At 40.4% G+C, this 23688-nt stretch overlaps 1 protein-coding gene across 6 annotated transcripts in view; it reads right to left on the minus strand.

Moving 5' to 3' along the window:
* The window catches only part of SLCO6A1 (solute carrier organic anion transporter family member 6A1), a 113453-nt gene extending 91492 nt beyond the window's left edge, over positions 1-21961 (minus strand). For 2 of the 6 annotated variants that reach the window (XM_059888838.1, XM_024995334.2), the window contains exons 1-3: positions 21417-21955; positions 6261-6521; positions 23-208 (exon numbers count right to left, since the gene is read on the minus strand). In XM_059888838.1, coding sequence (XP_059744821.1) covers positions 23-208; positions 6261-6521; positions 21417-21783 — 814 coding nt within the window. In that variant the 5' untranslated portion in view covers positions 21784-21955. Of the gene's footprint in view, positions 1-22; positions 209-6260; positions 6522-21416 lie in introns of all 6 variants that reach the window. The other 4 variants (XM_059888839.1, XM_059888840.1, XM_059888837.1 and 1 more) reach the window with 3 other exon arrangements.
* Between the last annotated feature and the right edge of the window lie 1727 nt (positions 21962-23688).

Here is a 23688-nt window from a genome sequence, read left to right on the forward strand (position 1 = left end):
TTACAAGGGAAAAAAAACTTGCCTAGATAAATACCAGCTGAGTGTGTGGCAACGCTGTTATAAATAAAGGTTACTCCAAGGATATAAAGAGGTATGGCTGCGATTCCCTGCACACTCTGCCCAAGGATGAAGAAAGTCATGTAGTTTAATCGGAATGAGAATGAAGCTTTCGAGCAAGGCTTGACAATCTTCACTTCTTGGCAAATATCTTTTGAAAAGATAATTACATTTTTGTTAAATGGGTCAAAAGTTAAACATACAACAAATATGCAGTGTCTTCTATGAAATGTTTTACCTTTTATAAGCTATTTCTACCATAATGCTTTAATTTTAGTTAACATCTCATTTATATTGAATGTAGTAGTTCTACAGTAAATCATTATGTTCTCAGAAAAAAAAACAATGATAAAAGAAAATTTGTGGGAATACTGGAAAAGATGCACATATTATAAACCAAATATAAATCTTTATTGCATGATTATATGTGTATACACATTTATATGTGCATAAGTATATATACATAGCCACACATACACACATATTCCTCTTAAATCTGGCATCTGGTACCCCTGAGTTTCGACCCCAGAAAAAAAGTATTTCTGATGTCCTAAGTTATCTGAATTACTAAAGATTACTTTCTGAGATTAATTGTAGATCAACTTTTTCAGCAATCTTCACGTTAACTTCATGTCACTAAATAGTTTTCCATTTTAAACCCCCTAACTTCTAGATACAGGTGCATAAGGACAAGGCATTATCGAATAAAATTTCTCTCTATTAGAGTTACTCATTATATAGCAAAGTACTGTATTTTAAATTCTTTGAAGTGACATTCCATTTCTTATTCTTTCTCAAATTCACATGACTGTAGCTGAATAGTCAACAAATGTTTGTTGGAATTACATTTGTTGTTAGATTGGTAGATCCAAGCAATGCTATTAGATCATTCTGACTGTGTCTATTCTGATTCAAATGTGTCTATTTAACAAAATATTCTTAAAATATTAGCTCAGTTCAGTTCAGTCGGTCAGTCATGTCCGACTCTTTGCGACCCCATGAACCGCAGCACGCCAGACCTCCCTGTCCATCACCAACTCCCAGAATCCACCCAAACCCATGTCCATTGAGTCAGTGATGCCATCAAGCCATCTCATCCTCTGTCATCCCCTTCTCCTCCTGCCCTCAATCTTTCCCAGCATCAGGGTCTTTTCAAGTGAAAAGTGACCGAAGTATTAGAGTTTCAGCTTCAACATCAGTCCTTCCAATGAACACCCAGGACTGATCTCCTTTAGAATGGACTGGTTGGATCTCCTTGCAGTCCAAGGGACTCTCAAGAGTCTTCTCCAACACCACAGTTCAAAAGCATCAATTCTTCAGCACTCAGCTTTCTTCACAGTCCAACTCTTCCATCCATACAGGACTACTGGAAAAAACATAGCCTTGACTAGACGGACCTTTGTTGACAAATGAATGTCTCTGCTTTTTAATATGCTGTCTAGGTTGGCCATAACTTTCCTTCCAAGGAGCAAGCATCTTTTAATTTCATGGCTGCAGTCACCATCTGCAGTGATTTGGGAGTCCAGAAAACTAAAGTCAGCCACTATTTCCATTGTTTCCCCATCTATTTCCCATGAAGTGATGGGACCAGATGCCATGATCTTAGTTTTCTGAATGTTGAGACTTAAGCCAACTTTTCACTCTCCTCTTTCACTTTCATCAAGAGGCTCTTTAATTCTTCTTCACTTTCTGCCATAAGGATAGTGTCATCTGCATATCTGAGGTTATTGATATTTCTCCTGGCAATCTTGATTCCAGCTTGTGCTTCCTCCAGCTCAGCATTTCTCATGATGTACTCTGCATATAAGTTAAACAAGTAGGGTAACAATATACAGCCTTGATGTACTCCTTTTCCTATTTGGAACCAGTCTGTTGTTCCATGTCCAGTTCTAACTGTTGCTTCCTGACCTGCATATAGGTTTCTCAAGAGGCAGGTCAGGTGGTCTGGTATTCCCATCTCTTTCAGAATTTTCCACAGTTTATTGTGATCCACACAGTCAAAGGTTTTGGCATAGTCAATAACGCAGAAATAGATGTTTTTCTGGAACTCTCTTGCTTTTTCAAAACTGGTAAAAGCACAGATTGCAAAATAGTACACAAGTGGATTTTTCAGCTGGTCCAGTATCCACATGTCAAATGGGAGGAGGTCTCTAGAACTGTGATCCAAACTACAAATGTTTCAATTTTACATAAATGTGTTAACTAGTGGTGATATCACAATCAATCTGACATTTTCAACACCCTAGCCTCTTAGTTTCTTGAATTTCACTCTGTCCATGTACTTGTACTCCATTTACCTTAGCTATTCATTTTAAACTTTTGGAAACAATAACTACAAACCTTCCTCAATCGCAATTCCAAGCATCCTACACTCAAACTATTTCCACCTTTCCAGATCACTCCTTCTAGCAACCAACTTGCTACACTCCTTAAAACCCACCCGGACCTATAATCAACCCACTGAGCCCACTCTGTTTCACTATCTCAATGTCACTTCCATCGCCTTACTTTTTTCATAGTCATCTTAGCACTTTTAAAACCTTTGTTCTCTTTTATATCATGCAATCCCTTAGTAAAATTTCAGCCTTTCAGTCAAATTAAACTCTGTTCCCTACTCTACAGCTACATGTTTAAAGCTGAATGTGGCTGGAGGGAAACACACAATGAGGCAAATCTCACTTTGAATGCATGATTGTTAAATTCAACTAGGCCCTTCACCCTCCTGATAATTAAATATGTCCCTAATTGACCACTCTTGGCTTCTCCTAGGAAATTCAACTTGATTTCCTTCTCCTAAGGATCGTGGGCCTGAGATTCAAATGTCCAACATTTGAAAACAAATGTTTTTCCATCAGTAGGATACAACTAATCTTTTGGTACCCTTCTTCATCTTAAAAAATATCCTTTGATTGGACTATAATTTCAAGAAGCGTGGCAGGCAAGAAATGTAATAAATAAAACTTTTAATTATATTAAATAACAAATTATGATTATAGTTTGGTGGAAATATATCTGTTGCAGTGTTTATGGTGAGGGCCATGTTAAAGTGGGTTGAGTGAAGAATATGAGATAAAGCCAGAAAGCATTCTGGAATTCTTTCCAAATTTTTCAATGAAAATGAGGAAGTTGTGCTAAGGGATACTGTTGGTTATGTCTGTTGTTTCAGTTGTTTAAGAATAGGGAAAAACCTGAGCACGTTTAAATGCCAATACATGAGAAGCAAAAGAGAAGGAGAAGTTGCAGAAAGAGGGCAAGGAGACCACCCATGGAATAAAGTCCACATGAAGTTAAAACAGCACGGGATGTTTAGCGGGAGGACAGCTCTTCCATTTTAACAGGAAGGAAGAAGAGTGCCAATATGAAGTTATAGGTGAAATTATAGTTTCTATGGAAAAAATTTAAGGGAAATTTCTGTTATGGCAGTATTTCCCATCCAACACAAAAGGTAAGAGTTAAGTGAGATGTTATAGGCTGAATGTTTAGAGTTTCATATATTGAAACCCTAATCCCCAATGTGATGACATTTGGAGATGGGGGCTTTTAAATAGTAAGTAGCTCGTGAAGGTAGGACCCTCATGAGTGGGACTGGTACCCTTATAAGAAGAGAGGACACATGAGGGCTTGCTTTCTCTCTCTCTGTTATATGAGAACATAACCTGGAAATGAATCAGCTGGCACCTGGATCTTGAATTCTCAGCCTTCAGGGCTGTGAGAAATGTTTTTGCTATAGCAGTCTCTGATGTTTTTGCTATGGCAGCACAAACTAAGACATGAGGAAAATCGAAAATCTTTGTTGTGAATTACAGAAGGGAGTTAAAAAAAAGTCAGTGGAATAGATCCATTTGAGAATATAACTGAGGTTGAAAGTAGCAAATTCATTGTGGGACTAAGCAGTCCTCTTGTGTGATTTTTTCTCTCTAAAATACTCATCAGCAGGCCAGGTAGAGATATAAAAGAGAGGTATATGGTTGGATCAAAAGTTTTCCAGACCAGGAACAAGAAAGGACAATGCGGCAGAAAGCTTAGTATAATCATTAGAGTGTGTTTGAAATACTCTAACATGTCATATTAAGGGACACAAAACAAGCTACAAATGAAAGAAAGTAACAACAAGGAGAACCTGATAAAGGAATAAAGTAGACATCAATGTACTAAAAGTTTCAATGAAAGGCGAGAACTGAAGTCTCGGTTGCATGAATGAGCTAGGAGAACTAGTGGATATAATCAGAGAGCAAGACAAGAGATATTTAGGAAGTTCTTAGTAAACTGACAATGCACTGAAACCATTGATATGGTAGGTATTCAATTATATGTAGAGATTTAGAAACTAAAGACCAGAGTGTGATACAACTGTTTTCATGAACTAGAGGGGAAAATTAGTTTTTAACTTCTCAAGGATTTGGTGGAGTAGGATTTCTACATGTTAATTAGGACACAGGGGATGAGTACTTAAAACTGAGACAGGGTAGAGGGGCAGAGAAAGGGAGTGTGAGGTAGCGGTAAATGGACTACTTTAAGCTTCAGACCAGTCATACAGGAAGATAAGTATGGCAGGTGACTGGGGAATACAGAACAAATAGAACAGGAGAGATATTCAGAAAAGAGGAAGAGATGGACTGTCCCCAAAATAGGACGAAAGAAGATAAATTAAAAATACATACATGTGTAAACTGAATTGTGGGCATAGTGCAGAAAATTAGTTATGTAAAAACTAAACTTCTAAACAAAATGGGCAAAACAGCTACATAGATAGACAGATGAAATGAGCACTTCTACTTGCAAAGATCATTCTTTTACTTTATTTCTGTTTTTCTAATACCAAGCAAAGGGTTACCCAGTCAACACATTGAATGAGTGTTGTTAGATAAATTTCATGTTCCTAATCACAAGCAGAAAATAAAATATGTAGAATCTAGATAATATAAAGAAGACAAAGGAAGAATGACTATACTATATCTACTCTCATTACTCCTGAGGACTCATCAAGCAGCATTTTTAATATCTCAAGCAGTGCTTCCTAACTTTTCATCCTTTCTGACCAGAACAGGGTTAAAGGAAAAATAGGAGCAAAATGTTCTCCATTCCCTTCTTTCCATATGTCTTATGGAAATTATGACTTATGGATGACTTATGGAAATTAGCTGTCTAATTCAATTAGCTGTCTATTCTATAAATACAATAAAGATATTACAAATATATCCTATAAAATAATAAATGTATTTATTCTATATACATTCTGTAAATATACAGATTATAAATATATGTGAACATTATATACTTCATAAATTAGTGATATATGATACATATTATTTATAATATGAATTATGGTATAATAATATCTTAATACATAAATTATATTTAATATGAACTATTTATTTATGTTATAAACACACAGCATAAACACACATCATAAACATACTTTTAAATATCATAAACATGTAATACACATATACACACATACACATGCATAAAGATATCCTCATGCCTTTTCCATCATTTCTTGCTTAAGCCCAGTCTAAAGGTTACAAATGCATAAATGCATTTCAACACTTTTACACACCTATACATAAGAAAGTATCTGACATAAAAATGTCAAAAATAGTGCTTTAAAACTTTAGTGTTTTTTATCTACTGGGGGTAGATTAAAAAAATGTGGAATAAATCAGAAAAAATTAAGAAAGCAAAGATACCACCTATCTTTTCAAAGTCCTACACCAAAGGGCAGCACCCATTTTTGAAATGGTAGAAATAGCTAGAAAAGTTCTGACTATTTGAGTACGTCTGTGTAAGTGTGTATCTTTGCCTTTGTATTTATATACATGTGTTGAGGTCAAAATAAAGGGATCAGTTAAAATATATTGTAGAAGATGTAAGAAAAAGTTCTCAAAAGATTTATAATATATATGAAAATTGACAGAAGAAAAACAACTTCACGAAATAATTATCCCAAATATTGTCCTAAATATTCTTTCATTTTCCTAGGCCCTTCTCCTAGATGAAAGGATATGTGCTCATGAGAAGATGGAAGAAACGCATATATGTTATTAGGGAGCCACCATTAATTAGCTAAGTAAACTTGGTCACATAAACAGATACAGATGAATGAATGTACAGACAAGTATGACTGTTTACATTAAATTCCTAGAGTCAACGGTTTAAATGAATAATGATTTGATGGATGACAGTATCTTTTAAAATCTTACCTTCAAATTCTACATTCATTTGAGAATCTTCAACACTAAAGTACGGAAAAGCAAATAAGAGTGATCCAGATCCTACTAAAAAGGAGGAAACTGTAATCCATCTTGGTATGTTTCCTTTTCCTCCATAGTATGCTATAAACACTACTACCAGGCAAGATGAAATATCATAAGTCAATGACAAGAATATATTCTCAATGATGCTCAAATTATTTTCCTTCTTAAAACTGTCGGTGCTCAGATCTACAAGACCAAACACAACACCTAAAATGTGAAAAGAAGAAAAGAAGCAATAATCTTCATTAAATAATCTTTATAAAGACAAAATAGATCATCATTATAATCATTAAAAAACAATTCACAATGATTTAAGTTTATTTTAAATTACTCTGAATGCTTAAGATCTATAAAAGCCTAATAACTTCTTTTCCAAAATACTAATAAGACTTCAGTTCAGTTCAGTTCATGTCTGACTGTGACCCCTTGGACTGCAGCACGCCAGGGCTCCCTGTCCATCACCAACTCCTGGAGCTTGCTTAAACTCACGTCCATCAAGTCAGTGATACCATCCAAACATCTCATCCTCTGTTGTCCCCTTCTCCTGCCTCCAATCTTTCCCAGCATCATGGTCTTTTCCAATGAGTCAGTTCTTTACATCAGGTAGCCAAAGTATTGTAGCTTCAGCTTCAGCATCAGTCCTTCCAGTGAATATCCAGGACTGACTTCCTTTAGGATGGACTGGTTTGGTCTCCTTGCAGTCCAAGAGACACTCAAGAGTCTTCTCCTAACCTCTATGATTTGCTATTGAACTCTTTTTGTAACTATTTTTAAACAGTATTTATGAGTAATTTACTAAAAAATGTGTTCTTTTTAATCATTTCACTTAGTACTGATCTTTATTTCAATGTATTATGCTTCAATTATTTAAAAAACAATATATAAAAATCTGATGAATACATTTTTATCTCCCATCCAGAATAGGAAATGAAACTTTACTGAAATAGTTGAAACTCCACATGTACTCCCTAAACACATTCTTTACTCGCATGCCACAATCCATATTCTATATTTGAAGTTTACCATTTCTGAACCATTTTAACACCTTTTTTGACAATGCATATATACATCCTTAGACAATTTAGAGTATCATTTGTCATGTCTTTGAACATTAAGTAAATGGTATCATATAGGTACATTTCTATAACTCAGCATCCAACTGGGGAAAATAAACATACTAAATATTTTAAACAGAAAAATTGATCTAGGGGTTGGTTACAAAAGTAATACATTTGTTGGAATGAAAAGAAGAAAGTTACTAATCAAAACTCATGAAATATATGCTACTAACTGGAGTGGTGACTGGAGTGGCAACAGCTACTGCTGCTGCTACTGCTGTTGGAACTGCAATCACTGCCTCTTGCAGGAAGCCACGACCCACACACCTAATAATACTATGAAAGCTGGCTACCTCATAGTCACGTGCTATTTCCATGGCTCTTGCAGTTGCTTGAGACAGTGCTCAAAAGTACCTGACCACTGCAGCCTCCACTATTGTTGCTGTTGGAGCTCTATTCACTGCTGACTATAAATCCAGGAGCCTCACTTATCCAGTACTGCTGCCATTGCCAAAATTATCACCAGAATAGAGAGAGAGAAAAAAAGAGAAAGGCTTCCCCTGCCCCTTTTTCAAATGTTCTGCAGCAGCCTTTTACTGGCAACACCTAAGTGGAAGCCAACTGTCAAGAAAGTCTGGTAAATGTAGTTTATAGGCTGCCAGTCCCCTTGGAAACAGGAGAGAGTCCAGAAGGGCAACAATGGAGTTTATGGGCAACAGACAAACAACTTGAAGAGTTGTCTCCCTCTGGACTACTCAGGACACATTTTCACCCTTCTTTCCATATTTAAACTTCCATACCAAATTAGCAGCAACATAATCATGCTTCTGCCAAATGTGTCTCAATAATAATTCTTACAAACAAAAATGTTCTCACTCTTTCCCCAGAAAGGTCACTCTTACCCTTCTTCAATCCAATCACAAACCTGAATGCATTTCTTCACTATAAAAATGAGTTGCAAGGTATAAATGGTATGCTGCTGCTTAGTCGCTTCAGTCGTGTCCAACTCTGTGCGACCCCATAGACGGCAGCCCACCAGGCTCCCCCGTCCCTGGGATTCTCCAGACAAGAACACTGGAGTGAGTTGCCATTTCCTTCTCCAATGCATAAAAGTGAAAAGTGAAAGTGAAGTCGCTCAGTCGTGTCCGACTCTTCTCGACCCCATGGACTGCAGCCCACCAGGCTCCTCCGTCCATGGGATTTTCCAGGCAAGGGTACTGGAGTGGGGTGCCATTGTCTTCTCCATAAATGGTATAATTAAATAAGTAAACAAAGATGTAGGCCTAACTAAAACTGTGAGGGAACGAGACTGCAAAAGAAATAATAATCGGACTTAGAACCACAGTTTAACAGACCTCAATTAGCAAGAAACAAGATATAAACATTTTTCTGTACCTAAAAGAATTTTTTCAACTCTCATTTTAGATGTGGTCAAGGAGGATAATGGCCAAGGCAAAGAATGCCCTGTTAGTAACTGTGTCCGTCTCTGGGGCTGGGGCATTAGTTCCTCCTCTAATTCATGAATATTTTGCAACCTAAAGTTCTCTTCCACAATACTATTCTGTTAAATAGTAAGGGAAAGAGGAAGAGAAAAACATAAAAATTGAAATACACACAAATGTATATATGTTGATGGCACCCTACTCCAGTACTCTTGCCTGGAAAATCCCATGGACGGAGGAGCCTGGTTGGCTGCAGTCCATGGGGTCATGAAGAGTCGGACACGACTGAACAATTTCACTTTCACTTTTCACTTTTATGCATTGGAGAAGGAAATGGCAACCCACTCCAGTGTTCTTGCCTGGAGAATCCCAGGGACGGGGGAGCCTGATAGGCTGCCATCTATGGGGTCGCACAGAGTCGGACAGGACTGAAGCGACTTAGCAGCAGCAGCAGCAGCACACATAAAACAAGAGAAAAATGCACAGTTGCTACATATTTTATTTAAATCTGAATATACCACAGTTAAAATTCATAACTTCCTTTTTCCATTATTCACCCTTTCTTCTTCCTCTAGGTCTCAAATAACACATATGTAGGTTACTATCATAAAGTATATGCCTCCCTCTTTAGGATAGTACCCAAACTTTTGATTGCTGTCTCCTAGCTGAAGCCTCATCTGAGTCTTTAATAGGATAATATAACAATCTATAAAGCTAAGGGTTTCTAGTTCATGAGCTGTGTAGTAAGGCCAGTGAATTCCATGAACATGAACGTCTTGATGTACATCTTTGGCTGTAAGATGAGTTCCTTCATTAAAAGCAATGTGATAATACATAAGATGATTATGATGGTGCATGAGGCACAGTCCAATTATAGTTGTTCTGGCAGAACTGTGGTGCTAAAAGAACCCAGATCTAAACATCTATTTCAGTAGGGAGAAATTAAACAAACAACATAATCAACCTGCCTCTAGGTAGCTGGTTTGTTTCTCTAGGGAATGAAGTTATTTCCTGGATTGTATTGAATTTTCCTGGTGGCAATTCAGGCACTCAAAAACGCAATAGTCAGATCAGCTCTGATGAAGATAAATCCTTGCATTCAGCTCTCATATAAACTTTATCTCAAATGCAATTATCGCTATAAATATGAGCCCATTGAGAACACATACAATGGCAGGGAAAAGAGGCTGATTAATATTCACAGAATAGTTTATCTATCTACGTCATTATTGATAGCTTCCTCTGCAATGGATTTCTTTTGGTGAACCATTCAAATAGGATAACTTTGCCCATTCAGAGACACATACTACTTACCTAACACTTTCCTAGTCACCAAATGGTCAAACCATTAACAACGGCAGCATGGTATCTAAGCAATACAGACAATCAGACATACTCTCCAATGTTTTGCCCACTGGAAAGATTTCCTTTTTCCTCTGTTTTTCAGGGCTATGCTGCTACATATAACATTATATTGTAGCATACATTGGCCTTCAAAAAAACCACAGGTTCACCAAAGATTATGTTCTTTCTTAGCAGTAGATGGTAGAAATGAAGAAACTTTTCCTTCATTTTAGAAGAGGTAGCCCTGCAACATATCAGTCATATGCTGATTTATCAGCATATCCCTAGAAGCATCGCTGAAGTGGCAGGCAAATTTTGGGTATATAAGATATTATCTCCCATGACAGATTTTATGTTAGTCATTCTAAGAAGGCTGGAATATGATTCTAGCTATTAGTCTAGTAGCAATGAGAGGTAGGATGGGTCAAGAGAGCAATCAGTATTCCCTTAACTCAGGTGAAGTAAATTCAATGTCTGCAAGCAAGCAATTGCTTTTTTGAGACATAGAAGAATGGTTGTCCATACTGGGAAAGGAGGTTCAGGATTCAGGGTTTATAGTTGTTGGATTCACGGAAATCCACATTAATGCTTTTGGCCCATTTCTCAGGGTTCCACTCCCCTCCAATCAATGTCCCAACTCTCACACCTGAGATCACATGAATTTATGAATTCAACTTATGCTGTAATTCTGCAAGTGTGGATAAGGGTTGCTCCAAACACACAGTATGAGGCTAAAAGGGAAAATTCTCACAGGACCATCAGAGAACCTCACACATTTTCTAATCGTGCCCTAAAATTCTCATTTTCCTTCTGTAACTTTTTCAGTGAAGTGAGAAAACAGTCAATCCCAAAACCTTGGCAGTCAATAATACTGCCGTAGGAGTTAACTGCAGAAGCTATTGGTCTCCCAAAATCTTGACTCTAATAATAACTTTACCCCAGCAACATTTTAAATAACTCTTTTAAGTCACTTCATGTCTTGACTTCCAGTGTACCATTTTCCACAGCCACAAATACTGTTTTTTTCATTACTTTCAAGCCCAGTAAGGACAGATAATCAATTTTGGATTCCTATCTTTGAGGGTTGATTTGTTTGTATTTTTCCTGCCTCAATGCCTGGTATGGAGTACTACATTTAAAAGCCATATAATTTTTGCATTTATAGACAAGCTAGTTTTATTACATTAATGAAGCCAAAAATTTAGTAAAAACCCTTTTCAAATATGTTTATACATCATGATATTTACAAGATAAAGGAATATTATTCCCGTTGCACATCAATACCTTAACTGATTTCTTAGCCACCTTAATTCATAATTTTTCCAAAGAATATGTTTTTTAATGTGATCTTATTTCTAACTGAAAGAAAATGGACTGGAATGGCTGAATTTAACTCAGATGACCATTATATCTACTACTGTGGGCAAGAATCCCTTAGAGGAAATGGAGTACCCATCATAGTCAACAGAAAAGTCAGAAATGCAGTACTTAGATGCAGTCTCAAAAATGACAGAATTGATCTCTGTTCGTTTCCAAGGCAAACCATTCAATATCATAGTAATCCAACTCTATGCCCCAACCAATAACATTGAAGAAGCTGAAGTTGAACGGTTCTATGAAGACCTACAAGACCTTTTAGAACTAACACCAAAAACAGATGTCCTTTTCATTATAGGGGACGGGAATGCAAAAGTAAGAAGTCAAGAAACACCTGGAGTAACAGGTAAATTTGGCCTTAGAATACAGAATGAAGCAGGGCAAGGCTAAGAGAGTTTTGCCAAGAGAACGCACTGGTCATAGCAAACACTCTCTTCCAACAACACAAGAGAAGACTGTACACATGGACACCACCAGATGGCCAACACCGAAATAATATTGATTATATTCTTTGCAGCCAAAGATGGAGAAGCTCTATACAGTCAGCAAAAACAAGACTGGGAGCTAACTGTGGCTCAGATCATGAACTCCTTATTGCCAAATTCAGACTTAAATTGAAGAAAGTGGGGAAAACCACTAGACCATTCAGGTATGACCTAAATCAAATCCCTTACGATTATACAGTGGAAGTGAGAAATAGATTTAAGGGATTGGATCTGATAGAGTGCCTGATGAACTATGGACATAGGTTTGTGACATTGTAGAGGAGACAGGGATCAAGACCACCCCAAGAAAAAGAAATGCAAAAAAGCAAAATGGCTGTCCGGGGAGGCCTTACAAATAGCTGTGAAAAGAAGAGAAGTGAAAGGCAAAGGAGAAAAGGAAAGATATACCCATTTGAATACAGAGTTCCAAAAAATAGCAAGGAGAGATAAGAAAGCCTTCCTCAGAGATCAGTGCAAAAATAGAGGAAAACAATAGAATGGGAAAGACTACAGATGTCTTCAAGAAAATTAGAGATACCAAGGGAACAATTTCATGCAAATATGGGCTCAATAAAGGACAGAAATGGTATGGACCTAACAGAAGCAGAAGATATTAAGAAGAGGCAGCAAGAATACACAAAAGAACTGTACAAAAAAGATCTTCACAACCCAGATAATCGCAATGGTGTGATCACTCACCTAGAGCCAGACATCCTGGAATGTGAAGTCAAGTGAGCATTAGGAAGCATCACTACGAACAAAGCTGGTGGAGGTGATGGAATTCCAGTTGAGCTCTTTCAAATCCTGAAAGATGATGCTGTGAAAGTGCTGCATTCAATATGTCAGCAAATTTGGAAACTCATCAGTGGCTACAGGACTGGAAAAGGTCCAGTTTACATTCCAATCCCAAAGAAAGGCAATGCCAAAGAATGCTCAAACTACTGCACAATTGCACTCATCTCACACGCTAGTAAAGTAATGCTCAAAATTCTCCAAGCCAGGCTTCAACAATACGTGAACTGTGAACTTCCAAATGTTCAAGCTGGTTTTAGAAAAGGCAGAGAAGCTATAGATCAAATTGCCAACATCTACTGGATCATAAAAAAAGCAAAACAGTTCCAGAAAAACATCTGTTTCTGCTTTATTAACTATGCCAAAGCCGTTGACTGTCTGGATCACAATAAACTGTGGAAAATTCTTCAAGAGATGGGAATACCAGACCACCTGACCTGCCTCTTGAGAAACCTATATGCAGGTAAGGAAGCAACAGTTAGAACTGGACATGGAACAACAGACTGGTTCCAAATAGGAGTTCCAAATAGGAGTTCCAAATAGGACTGGTTCCAAATAGAAGTACGCCAAGGCTATATACTGTCACCCTGCTTATTTAACTTCTATGCAGAGTACATCATGAGAAACGCTGGGCTGGAGGAAGCACAAGCTGGAATCAAGATTGCGGGGAGAAATATCAATAACCTCAGATGTGCAGATGACACCCACCCTTATGGCAGAAAGTAAAGAAGAACTAAAAAGCTTCCTGATGAAAGTGAAAGAGGAGAGTGAAAAAGTTGGCTTAAAGCTCAACATTAAGAAAACTAAGATCATGGTATCTGGCCCCATCACTTCATGGCAAATAGATGGGGAAACAGTGAAAACAGTGTCTGACTTTATTTTGGGGGGCTCCAAAATCACTGCAGATGGTGATTTCAGCCATGACATCAAAAGACGCTTACTCCTTGGAAGGAAAGTTATGACCAACCTAGATAGCATATTCAAAAGCAGAGACATTATTTTGTCAACAAAGTTCCACCTAGTCAAGGCTATGGTTTTTTCAGTAGTCATGTATGGATGTGAGAGTTGGACTATAAAGAAATCTGAGTGCCAAAGAATTGATGCTTTTGAACTGTGGTGTTGGAGAAGACTCTTGGGAGTCCTGTGGACTGCAAGGAGATCCAACCAGTCCATCCTAAAGGAGACCAGTCCTGGGTGTTCATTGGAAGGACTGATGTTGAAGCTGAAGCTCCAATACTTTGGCCACCTGATATGAAGAGCTGACTCTTGAAAAGACCCTGATGATGGGAAAGACTGAAGGCAAGAGGAGAAGGGGAGAACAGAGGATGAGACGGTTGGATGGCATCACCAACTCAATGGACATGAGTTTGGGTAAACTCCAGGAGTTGGTGATGGACAGGGAGGCCTGGCCTGCTGTAGTCCATGGAGTCGCAAAGAGTCGGACACAACTGAGCAACTAAACTGAACTATTTCTAATTGTTCTTATAAGATTAACTAATTCAACAAAGATGCTTTTATAGCTTTGCAGTGAGTTAACTCAGAAGGCCTGGGTTACACAAAAAAGGCCTGGCTTCAGGACTGGTCTTTGGCGGGCTCCTGGGAGAGGACTCTGAGCCCTTGGAATATTCTGCCATATAAGAGTACTTTTTATATGCTGGAGGCTTTGGGCCACAAAGTACCATTTTGGTCAGATAGTTTATGTTAGCAACATGACTTGCAGTGAATGCCTTTTCTGTTGTGTGTAAGGGGTGGGATAATAGAGTCTGAGTAGCTGAGGTCAGTCACACAGATATTGCATGTGTACATGACCGAGACCTCCCTTCAAAAAAAAAAAAAACCCTGAATACCCAGGCTCATATGGTTGAGTTTCCTTGGTTGGCAGCTCTTTGCAAGTGTTGTCATATACACTGTTGCTGAAAGTATTAAGCAGTCCCTGTGAGTCCACTGGGAATGGACAATGGAAGCTTGGCCTGGTTTCTTCTGGGCATTGTCTCATGTGCCTTTTCCCTTTGTTAATTTCAATCTGCATACTTTCACTATAATAAATGATATTCATGAGTATAACATCTTTCTCTGAGTCCTTCTAGTGAATCACTTAGCCTGAGTGAGGTTTTAGAGATGTCCAAAGTAATAGTTAATAAATTTTAAAGTGGTTAAGGCCTCCAAATGGCTCTTTATTGCAAAGCATAATATTTTCATTGAGAAAACACTCTTTATAAGTATGTAAGTATCTAACAAGCTAAAGAAAACACTACTAAATAAAGAATATCTTCAGTTATATCTTTGCACTGAAATATTTCAGCCTAACACTCAGTTAGAAAATCCTTCTTTGACAAATACTTTACAAGACAAAGTTCTTCAAATAAGTTGTCTCTGTTTGTGATTATTTTGAATATTTCACCAAGTTTAAGTGTCCAAAGTAATAGGTCTCCTTAATTTCAATTCAATATATGAAAATGAATCATTGTAACTTACTAAATTTTAAAAACAAAAGCCACATGAACAAATGCATTGTCCCCAGTTTATATAAACATGTGTGTGTGTATATACAAAATCTAATTTCAGAAGATGGAAAAGGGTGTAAGCAGCATTCTAATTTATGAGATCAGGGAGTAAACATAAAATTTACCTTTGTAATTCTGCTGAAGTGTATAGCAAAATATCCTTCTTGAGGTTTATTAAACTCTAATCATTTGCTTGAAAGATTAGCAGCAATTATCATTAAGGTTTAAGCATTCAACTGTGACTACTGCAGTAAATCTTATTAAAATAACTGAAAAAAATTGACAAAATCTAACACCTTTTCATAATAAAAACACTTGATGAAAACATGATTCAAAAACACATGAAACTCTCCTTTGAGAGAAAGGAGAAGGAGAACTTCATAAATTGATGAAGCAAGTATATGCAAAACCTACAGCATACTGAAAAATTTAACTACCACCTGCGCTATGTGTGCCGTCGCAGCCACATGCGCTATACAGAGGTAGCATGTGATCCAGCAATTTCACTCCTATAAATTCCAGGGAAATGAAAGCATGTGTCCAGGCAAATACTTACACACAGTTCCAGTTCCACGTTTAAGGAGCTAAGAGGTCACCACTATATCCTAAGTAACAAACCGAATAGACTGCAAAAATAACACTCTTCTTGGATACATACAAGATGGGAAGACACAGGGCAAACTTGACAAAATTTTGAATTCAAATGTCATCACAATTCATTAACCCATACATTTAATTTTCTGTTGATTTCCAGAAATATGTGGTTAAAAAAAGTGATAGCTTATTTCAGGGCTTTCATGAAGGCCCTCAAATTTTCAGACAAAAACTTGAGCTGAGAGTTAACAAACCCAAGTCTGTCATTTTTCCTTCACAAGTGCTTCAGTTCAGTTCAGTTCAGTCACTCAGTCATGTCCGACTCTGTGACCCCATGAACTGCAGAAGGTCAGGCCTCCCTGTCCATCACCAACTTCCGGAGTTTACCCAAACTCATGTCCATTGAGTCGGTGATGCCATCCAACCATCTCATCCTCTGTCGTCCCCTTCTCCTCCTGCCCTCAATCTTTCCCAGCATCAGGGTCTTTTCAAAACAGTCAGCTCTTCACATCAGGTGGCCAAAGTATTGGAGCTTCAGCTTCAACGTCAGTCCTTCCAATGAACACCCAGGACTGATCTCCTCTAGGATGGACTGGTTGGATCTCCTTGCAGTCCAAGGGACTCTCAAGAGTCTTCTGCAACACCACAGTTCAAAAGCATCAATTCTTCAGTGCTCAGTTTTATAGTCCAACTCTCATATCCATCACATGACTACTAGAAAAACCACAGCCTTGACTAGACGGACCTTTGTTGACAAACTAACGTCTCTGCTTTTTAATATGCTATCTAGGTTGGTCATAACTTTCCTTCCAAGGAGTAAGCATCTTTTAAAGTCATGGCTGCAATCACCATCTGCAGTGATTTTGGAGCCCAGAAAAATAAAGTCAGCCACTGTGTCCACTGTTTCCCCATCTATTTCCCATGAAGTGATGGGACCAGATGCCATGATTTTGTTTTCCTGAACACTGAGCCAACTTTTTAACTCTCCTCTTTCACTTTCATCAAGAAGCTCTTTAGTTTTTCTTCACTCTCTGACATAAAGGTGGTGTTATCAGCATATCTGGGGTTATTGATATTTCTCCCAGCAATCTTGATTTCAACTTGTGCTTCCTCCAGCCCAGCATTTCTCATGATGTACTCTGCACAGAAGTTAAATAAGCAGGATGACAATATATAGCCTTGACATACTCGTTTATTTGGAACCAGTCTGTTGTTCCATGTCCAGTTTTAACTGTTGCTTCCTAACCTGCGTACAGGTTTCTCAAGAGGCAGGTCAGGTGGTCTGGTATTCCCAAAGGGCACTCAAAACATTCCATCCAACACGTGGGTCCTTATAGTCATCACTACTATCATAAGGTAAACTATAGCATCCATTCAGCTTTCAAGGTACATGCTTCACCTGGCATTTTATCCCAGTCAAGCACAGGTAATACCTTAATTATGATACCACCACATGCCAAGAACTACTACCCATTTTCCACTGGCAAAGAGCTCAGCATTTCACTCAAGATTAAAGGCCCAAAAAAACCAACCCTAAAATTCCAGCTTATGAGTATATATCTTCTGGCACTACTCCCAATACCAATTCCATACTATTCTGAATCCGATCAGAAGAGAGAAACCACACAGTAATTTGAACAAGAAAAGTTTAACATAAAGAATCATTAGCTATAATGGGGGATTTGCAAAACAAGGCATTAGGTAGTTACAAGTAAAGTGAAGTGAAGTGAAGTCGCTCAGTCGTGTCCGACTCTTTGTGACCTCATGGACAATAGCCTGCACCAGGCTCCTCTGTCCATGGGATTTTCTAGGCAAGAGTACTGGAGTGGGTTGCCATTTCCTTCTCCAGGGAATCTTCCCAACCCAGGGATCGAACCCACGTCTCCCACATTGTAGACAGACGCTTTACCATCTGAGCCAATATAGAAACAGCCAGTACGAGGAACAGTCACTTCCCTTAGGACTGAGAGAGAGCATTCAAGGGCTAAAAGCCAGACCTTGTGAATAGGGCACAGCTGTGGCTTACTGAATGACCAAGAAGTCACTGTGATGCCATGCTAACAAAACTAGCAGGAAATCTATACTCTAAAACTTCATGGTAGGTCTCCTTCTATGTGCTGGGGAGATCTCTTCACGAGAGATGCCAGAGGGAGCTGCCAGCCACTGAGGGCTTCTGGCCACCGTGTACTACAGGAGAGGGATACCAGAGAAGATGCAAACACGCAGGAGCCTGATGCTAGAGAAAGCTGTACATGCTGCAGAGGCTCGCCAAGCAAACACCCTGGAACCAAGAAGCAATATTTCCTGTGCAGTGGCTCTCCAGTACCTCCTACTGCCAAAGTTGAACACAGTTACAGCTTGGGAGTGAGGGGTGGAATTTAGAGGGCCCAGGTCCATTTTCACAGAGTAGGCAAAATGGATGTGTGGAACTGAGAGGCAGTCAATTGACAAATTGATTCTGAAAGACTCAGGTAGGCACCCAATCTTACATAAACTCTTTCAGAAAAAAAGAAGAGAAAGGAATCCATCCAAATTTAATGAAGCCAGTATAACCTGATACTAAAGACAGGCAAAAACATTCCAAGAAAACTACAAACCAATATCCTCATTAAAAAATATTCTTAGAGAAATTTTCACAAACTGAATCCAGCAATCTAGAAAAAAAAGAAAATAAGATAGCAATAAGGGTTTATCCCAGGAATACAAGGTTGATTAAACATCCAAAAATCAAAAAACACAATATATAATGTTAGTAGAATAAATAAATAAATATGATGGCCTCAATTGATACAGGAAAAAAACACTTGATAAAACTCAACACCATTGATGATAAAAAAATTCCCAACTAACTAAAAATAAAAGGGAACATCTGCAAACAGGTAACGAGTATCCACAAAAATTCTGCAGTAAATATATTTAATTGTGAAAGGCTAAATGATTTCTATTTAAAATCAGGAAAAATAAATGAATATCTATTTCAAAACATCTATTGAACACTGTACTGGAGGTCCTAGTCACTGTAAGAAAGCAAGAAAAAGAAATAAAAAGCATACAGACTGGGAAGAAAGAAGTAAAACTGTCCTGATTCACAGATGACATGATCATGTAGTTAAAACTTCTAAAGAATCTGCCAAAAGGCTCCTAAAAGTAATAAATTACTATAGCAAACCTGCAGGAGCGAAGACCTAAGTAAATAGATTACAATGGTCAGGTATCAGAACACTCGATATTGTTAAGATCTCAATTTTGTCACTCACCATTCTGAAGCAAGGCTTTCCTGTATCTGTTTGTTTACCAAAACACTCATTCATTCATTTCCTTATTCAAAAAGTATTCTACATCCCCAGCTATTACTGTACCTATTTGTCAAGGCATAATTTAAATCCTTCTTTCCCAAAGAAATGTCTTTGATGATTTCTCAAGACAAACAAATTGACGACTATTTATCAATCTTTGTTCCTCTCATATGGTTCTTATCACATACAGCCTTTTTACTGAAGTTATTTAGATACAGCATTTAAGAGCAAAAAGAGACCATGTTTGGCAGCCGCTGTGCTGTGATTCATGGGGTCGCAAAGAGTCGGACACAACTGAGAGACTGAACTGAACTGAACTGAATATCATCAGTGTAAAAAGGTTTGTGAAGAATATACATGTCATGGGAGTGGTGAGTGTTGTGGCCAAGTAGAAAATATATGCCCCCTCTATTGTTTAGTCGCTAAGTCGTGCTCAACCCTTTGCAACCCCAAAGGCTGTAGCCTGCCAGGTGCCCCTGTACATGGGATTTCCGAGACAAGGAACAGATCAGATCAGATAAGTCGCTCAGTCATGTCCGACTCTTTGGACCCCATGAATTGCAGCACACCAGGCCTCCCTGTCTATCACCAACTCCCAGAGTTCACTGAGACTCACGTCCATCGAGTCAGTGATGCCATCCAGCCATCTCATCCTCTGTCGTCCACTTCTCCTCTTGCCCCCAATCCCTCCCAGCATCAGAGTCTTTTCCAATGAGTCAACTCTTTGCATGAGGTGGCCAAAGTACTGGAGTTTCAGCTTTAGCATCATTCCTTCCAAAGAAATCCCAGGGCTGATCTCCTTCAGAATGGACTGGTTGGATCTCCTTGCAGTCCAAGGGACCCTCAAGAGTCTTCTCCAACACCACAGTTCAAAAGCATCAATTCTTTGGCGCTCAGCCTTCTTCACAGTCCAACTCTCACATCCACACATGACCACAGGAAAAACCATAGCCTTGACTAGACGAACCTTTGTTGGCAAAGTAATGTCTCTGCTTTTTAATATGCTATCTAGGTTGGTCATAACTTTCCTTCCAAGGAGTAAGCGTCTTTTAATTGCATGGCTGCAGTCACCATCTGTAGTGATTTTGGAGCCCAGAAAAATAAAGTCTGACACTGTTTCCACTGTTTCCCCATCTATTTCCCATGAAGCGATGGGACCAGATGCCATGATCTTCGTTTTCTGAATGTTGAGCTTTAAGCCAACTTTTTCACTCTCCACTTTCACTTTCATCAAGAGGCTTTTGAGTTCCTTTTCACTTTCTGCCATAAGGGTGGTGTTATCTGCATATCTAAGGTTATTGATATTTCTCCCGGCAATCTTGATTGCAGCTTGTGTTTCTTCCAGTCCAGAGTTTCTCATGATGTACTCTGCAGACAAGGATACTAAAGTGGGTTGCCATTTCCTTCTCCAACGTGACCCTCTAAAGACATTCAGATTCACATTTTTCGCCCATCTGTCGGACAAACATTAAACACCTTAGAGTTTGGGTTCTCTGATATCGTCTGAGGTCCCACACCACCTCTTTAATTCACACATGAGGAAACAAGATCCTGGAGGGAAGTGGCTCCCTCAGGGCGTCTCAAAATTGTGGGTAGAAGCAGAAACCACCTGTTGGTCACGTTCTTTTCGACCTTATTTTAATCCTCTAAGTGACTCAGCCTTGAGTGAAGGAGGTTCTCTGGGTTCGTGACCAAAAACACCTGGCGAAACGACTCAACAACACCCTCATCCCGTCAAGCTACCTGGAGGCCAGGCCCCACTGTGAGGAAGAATTACGTCAAATCGGGGCCTGAGTAGCTGAAGTAAACCAGGGCGGGGCCCTGTGAACCTCCGCTGATTCCAGACTCTCCTGGAGAACGCTGGCGGGTTCATCCACATGGAGCTGGGCCTCCCCACCACACCCGGACCTCCCCACCTCGCCAGGGTAGGGGGCCCTCTGCCCTCTGGCGCCCCCCTCAGCCCTCCCCAGGCGCCTCGCCCCTCATCCGCCTCCTCAGTGTAGGGGGCCCTCTGGCGCCCCCTTCAGCCCTCCCCAGGCGCCTCGCCCCTCATCCGCCTCCTCAGTGTAGGGGGCCCCCTGGCGCCCCCCTCAGCCCTCCCCAGGCGCCTCGGCCCTCATCCGCCTCCTCAGTGTAGGGGGACCTCTGGCGCCCCCTTCAGCCCGCGCCAGAACGCGCTCTCCTCAACGCAGCCCCCTCGGCGGGCTTACATTGAGCAGTGACCAGAATGCAGAAGAAAATCAGGAAGCAACGGACGTTGTTAAAACGCTGACACCAGGGGAAAACCAGACAGCTCCAGCCGCAGGGCCCCTCCAAACTCCCTTTCCGGTGTCCGAGTCCGGTCTTGGCACCGCGCCGCGTGGCCCCGGTCTGGCCGCCTCCTTGTTTGCTGAAAGCGCCGAGCTTCAGGAGGCTAACCGGGAAGATCCTGAGGTGTGGGCGCTTCGGCCCGGCATTCTCAGCCTCGGCCGCCGGTGGCCCGGTGCTCTTGGAGGGCGCGCCCTGCTCAGCCTGCGACTGCACCTGCTCTGGGGCCTGCGCCACCTCCGGCTGCACCTGCACCAGGCCCCGCTGCATCGCGCTGAGCCGGGGCCGTGGCTGGTCTCAGCCAGAAACAAGCCTGCCGGGCCTGGAGGTCGGGGACCTGTTGGCCACCAGGGCCTCCTGCAACCCCAGCCTTCAGGGGGAACGTTTCTTCTTGGGCAGGAGGCAAACGTCCCGCGGGGAGGTTGGCAGTTGCCCCAGGAGAACGTCCGGGGCTGCTTCCTGCTTTGCTTCCACGTGGGGCAGGGGGTGGGGTGGAGGGAACGCTAATCCTACTGCGTGTGTGTGTCTGTGTGTGTGAGAGAGAGAGAGTAACTCAGTCGTGTCCGACTCTGCGACCCCATGGACTGTAACCCACTCACCAGCTCCTCTGTCCATGGGATTCTCCAGGCAAGAGTACTGGAGTGGGTAGCCATTTCCTTCTCCAGGGGATCTTCCCAACCCAGGGATAGAACCCACAGTTTCCTGTTTTGAGGCCGATTCTTTACTGTCTGGGCCATCAGGGAAGTCCCCTCAGTTTTGCTAGATTCTTATAACTGCTCACATGGACAGGGGCCCCCAGAGGAACTCGGATGAAAGAGATCCATTAGCGCCTTCAATCCACAACGATCCGAGGATACTGCTTCTTAATACTTAACTCGTTAGGAGGCAAGGGAAGGGGAGTTCTGTTTAGTGATGAGACAGTGAAACCATCTCCTGGTCTCCTCACACTTATTTTATCCTGGTGTTTTGTGAACTGGGTGACCTCACTAGAAACAACCTGCTGCTGCTGCTGCTGCTGCTAAGTCGCTTCAGTCGTGTCTGACTCTGTGCGACCCCATAGACGGCAGCCCACCAGGCTCCCCGGTCCCTGGGATTCTCCAGGCAAGAACACTGGAGTGGGTTGCCATTTCCTTCTCCAATGCATGAAAGTGAAAAGTGAAAGAGAAGTCGCTCAGTCGTGTCCGACTCTTCGCGACCCCATGGACTGCAGCCCACCAGGCTCCTCTGTCCATGGGATTTTCCAGGCAAGAGTACTGGAGTGGGGTGCCATTGCCTTCTTCGAGAAACAACCTGAACATTGTTAAATAACCGGGGAATCAGAAGACATGGGGTGGGGGAAGAATTTTGTTTTCCATTAGAGTGGGCTGGTTTTGTACCTGGAAAATAAATCACATGCTAGGTCCCATCCCCCTATGTAGGGAAGAAAATAATAATCCTTTCTGTTCTTAACGAGGTATTCAGATTCTGGGACAATGATTTCTGTGTGAAAAACACCTAGCAAATGGATGAAAACCAGCAAAGATGAAAAGACAATGTACTTTCCCAGGTATAAATTTTTTTCTGAAAAGAAAGGAGGTAAGAGAATATTACCAGGATAAGAAATATGTTTTTATGTAAAAATGCAAATTCTAACTGGGTTTTTTTTTTCCCATAGGCAAAAATATAAGTTATTTGGGATATAACATTTGGGGAGGATGACTTTCCAGGAGAAAATTAAACTTTCTTTCCTCCCATGGATTAGATGTTTTGTTATCAAAAACCCACATGGACAACAAGTTTTTGTGCTGCTAGCATGGTACTGGGGCTGCTGTAATGGTACTGAGGCTCTGAGAAGAGCTGGGAAGAAGGCAGCCCAGACACCACTGCTGACCTGAGGCCGGGCTTTCCTCAACAGATCTATATGCATATGGGTGAACGGAAATGTTATTTTGCCTATACTAAGAAACTTACCTTGTCAAATGTGTAACTCCATACAGAGGAGCAATGTCCTAGTTTTCCCATCTTCATCTCAATGATGAATATTCATTGGAAGGACTGATGCTGAAGCTGAAGTTTCCATACTTTGGCCACCTGATGTGAAGAGCTGACACATTGGGAAAGACCCTGATGCTGGGAAAGATAGAAGGCAAAAGGAGAAGAGGGCAGCAGAGGACACAGTGGTTAGAGAGCATCACC

Source organism: Bos taurus, chromosome 7 (genome assembly GCF_002263795.3).
Source record: "Bos taurus isolate L1 Dominette 01449 registration number 42190680 breed Hereford chromosome 7, ARS-UCD2.0, whole genome shotgun sequence".
NCBI classification, from domain to species: domain Eukaryota; kingdom Metazoa; phylum Chordata; class Mammalia; order Artiodactyla; family Bovidae; genus Bos; species Bos taurus.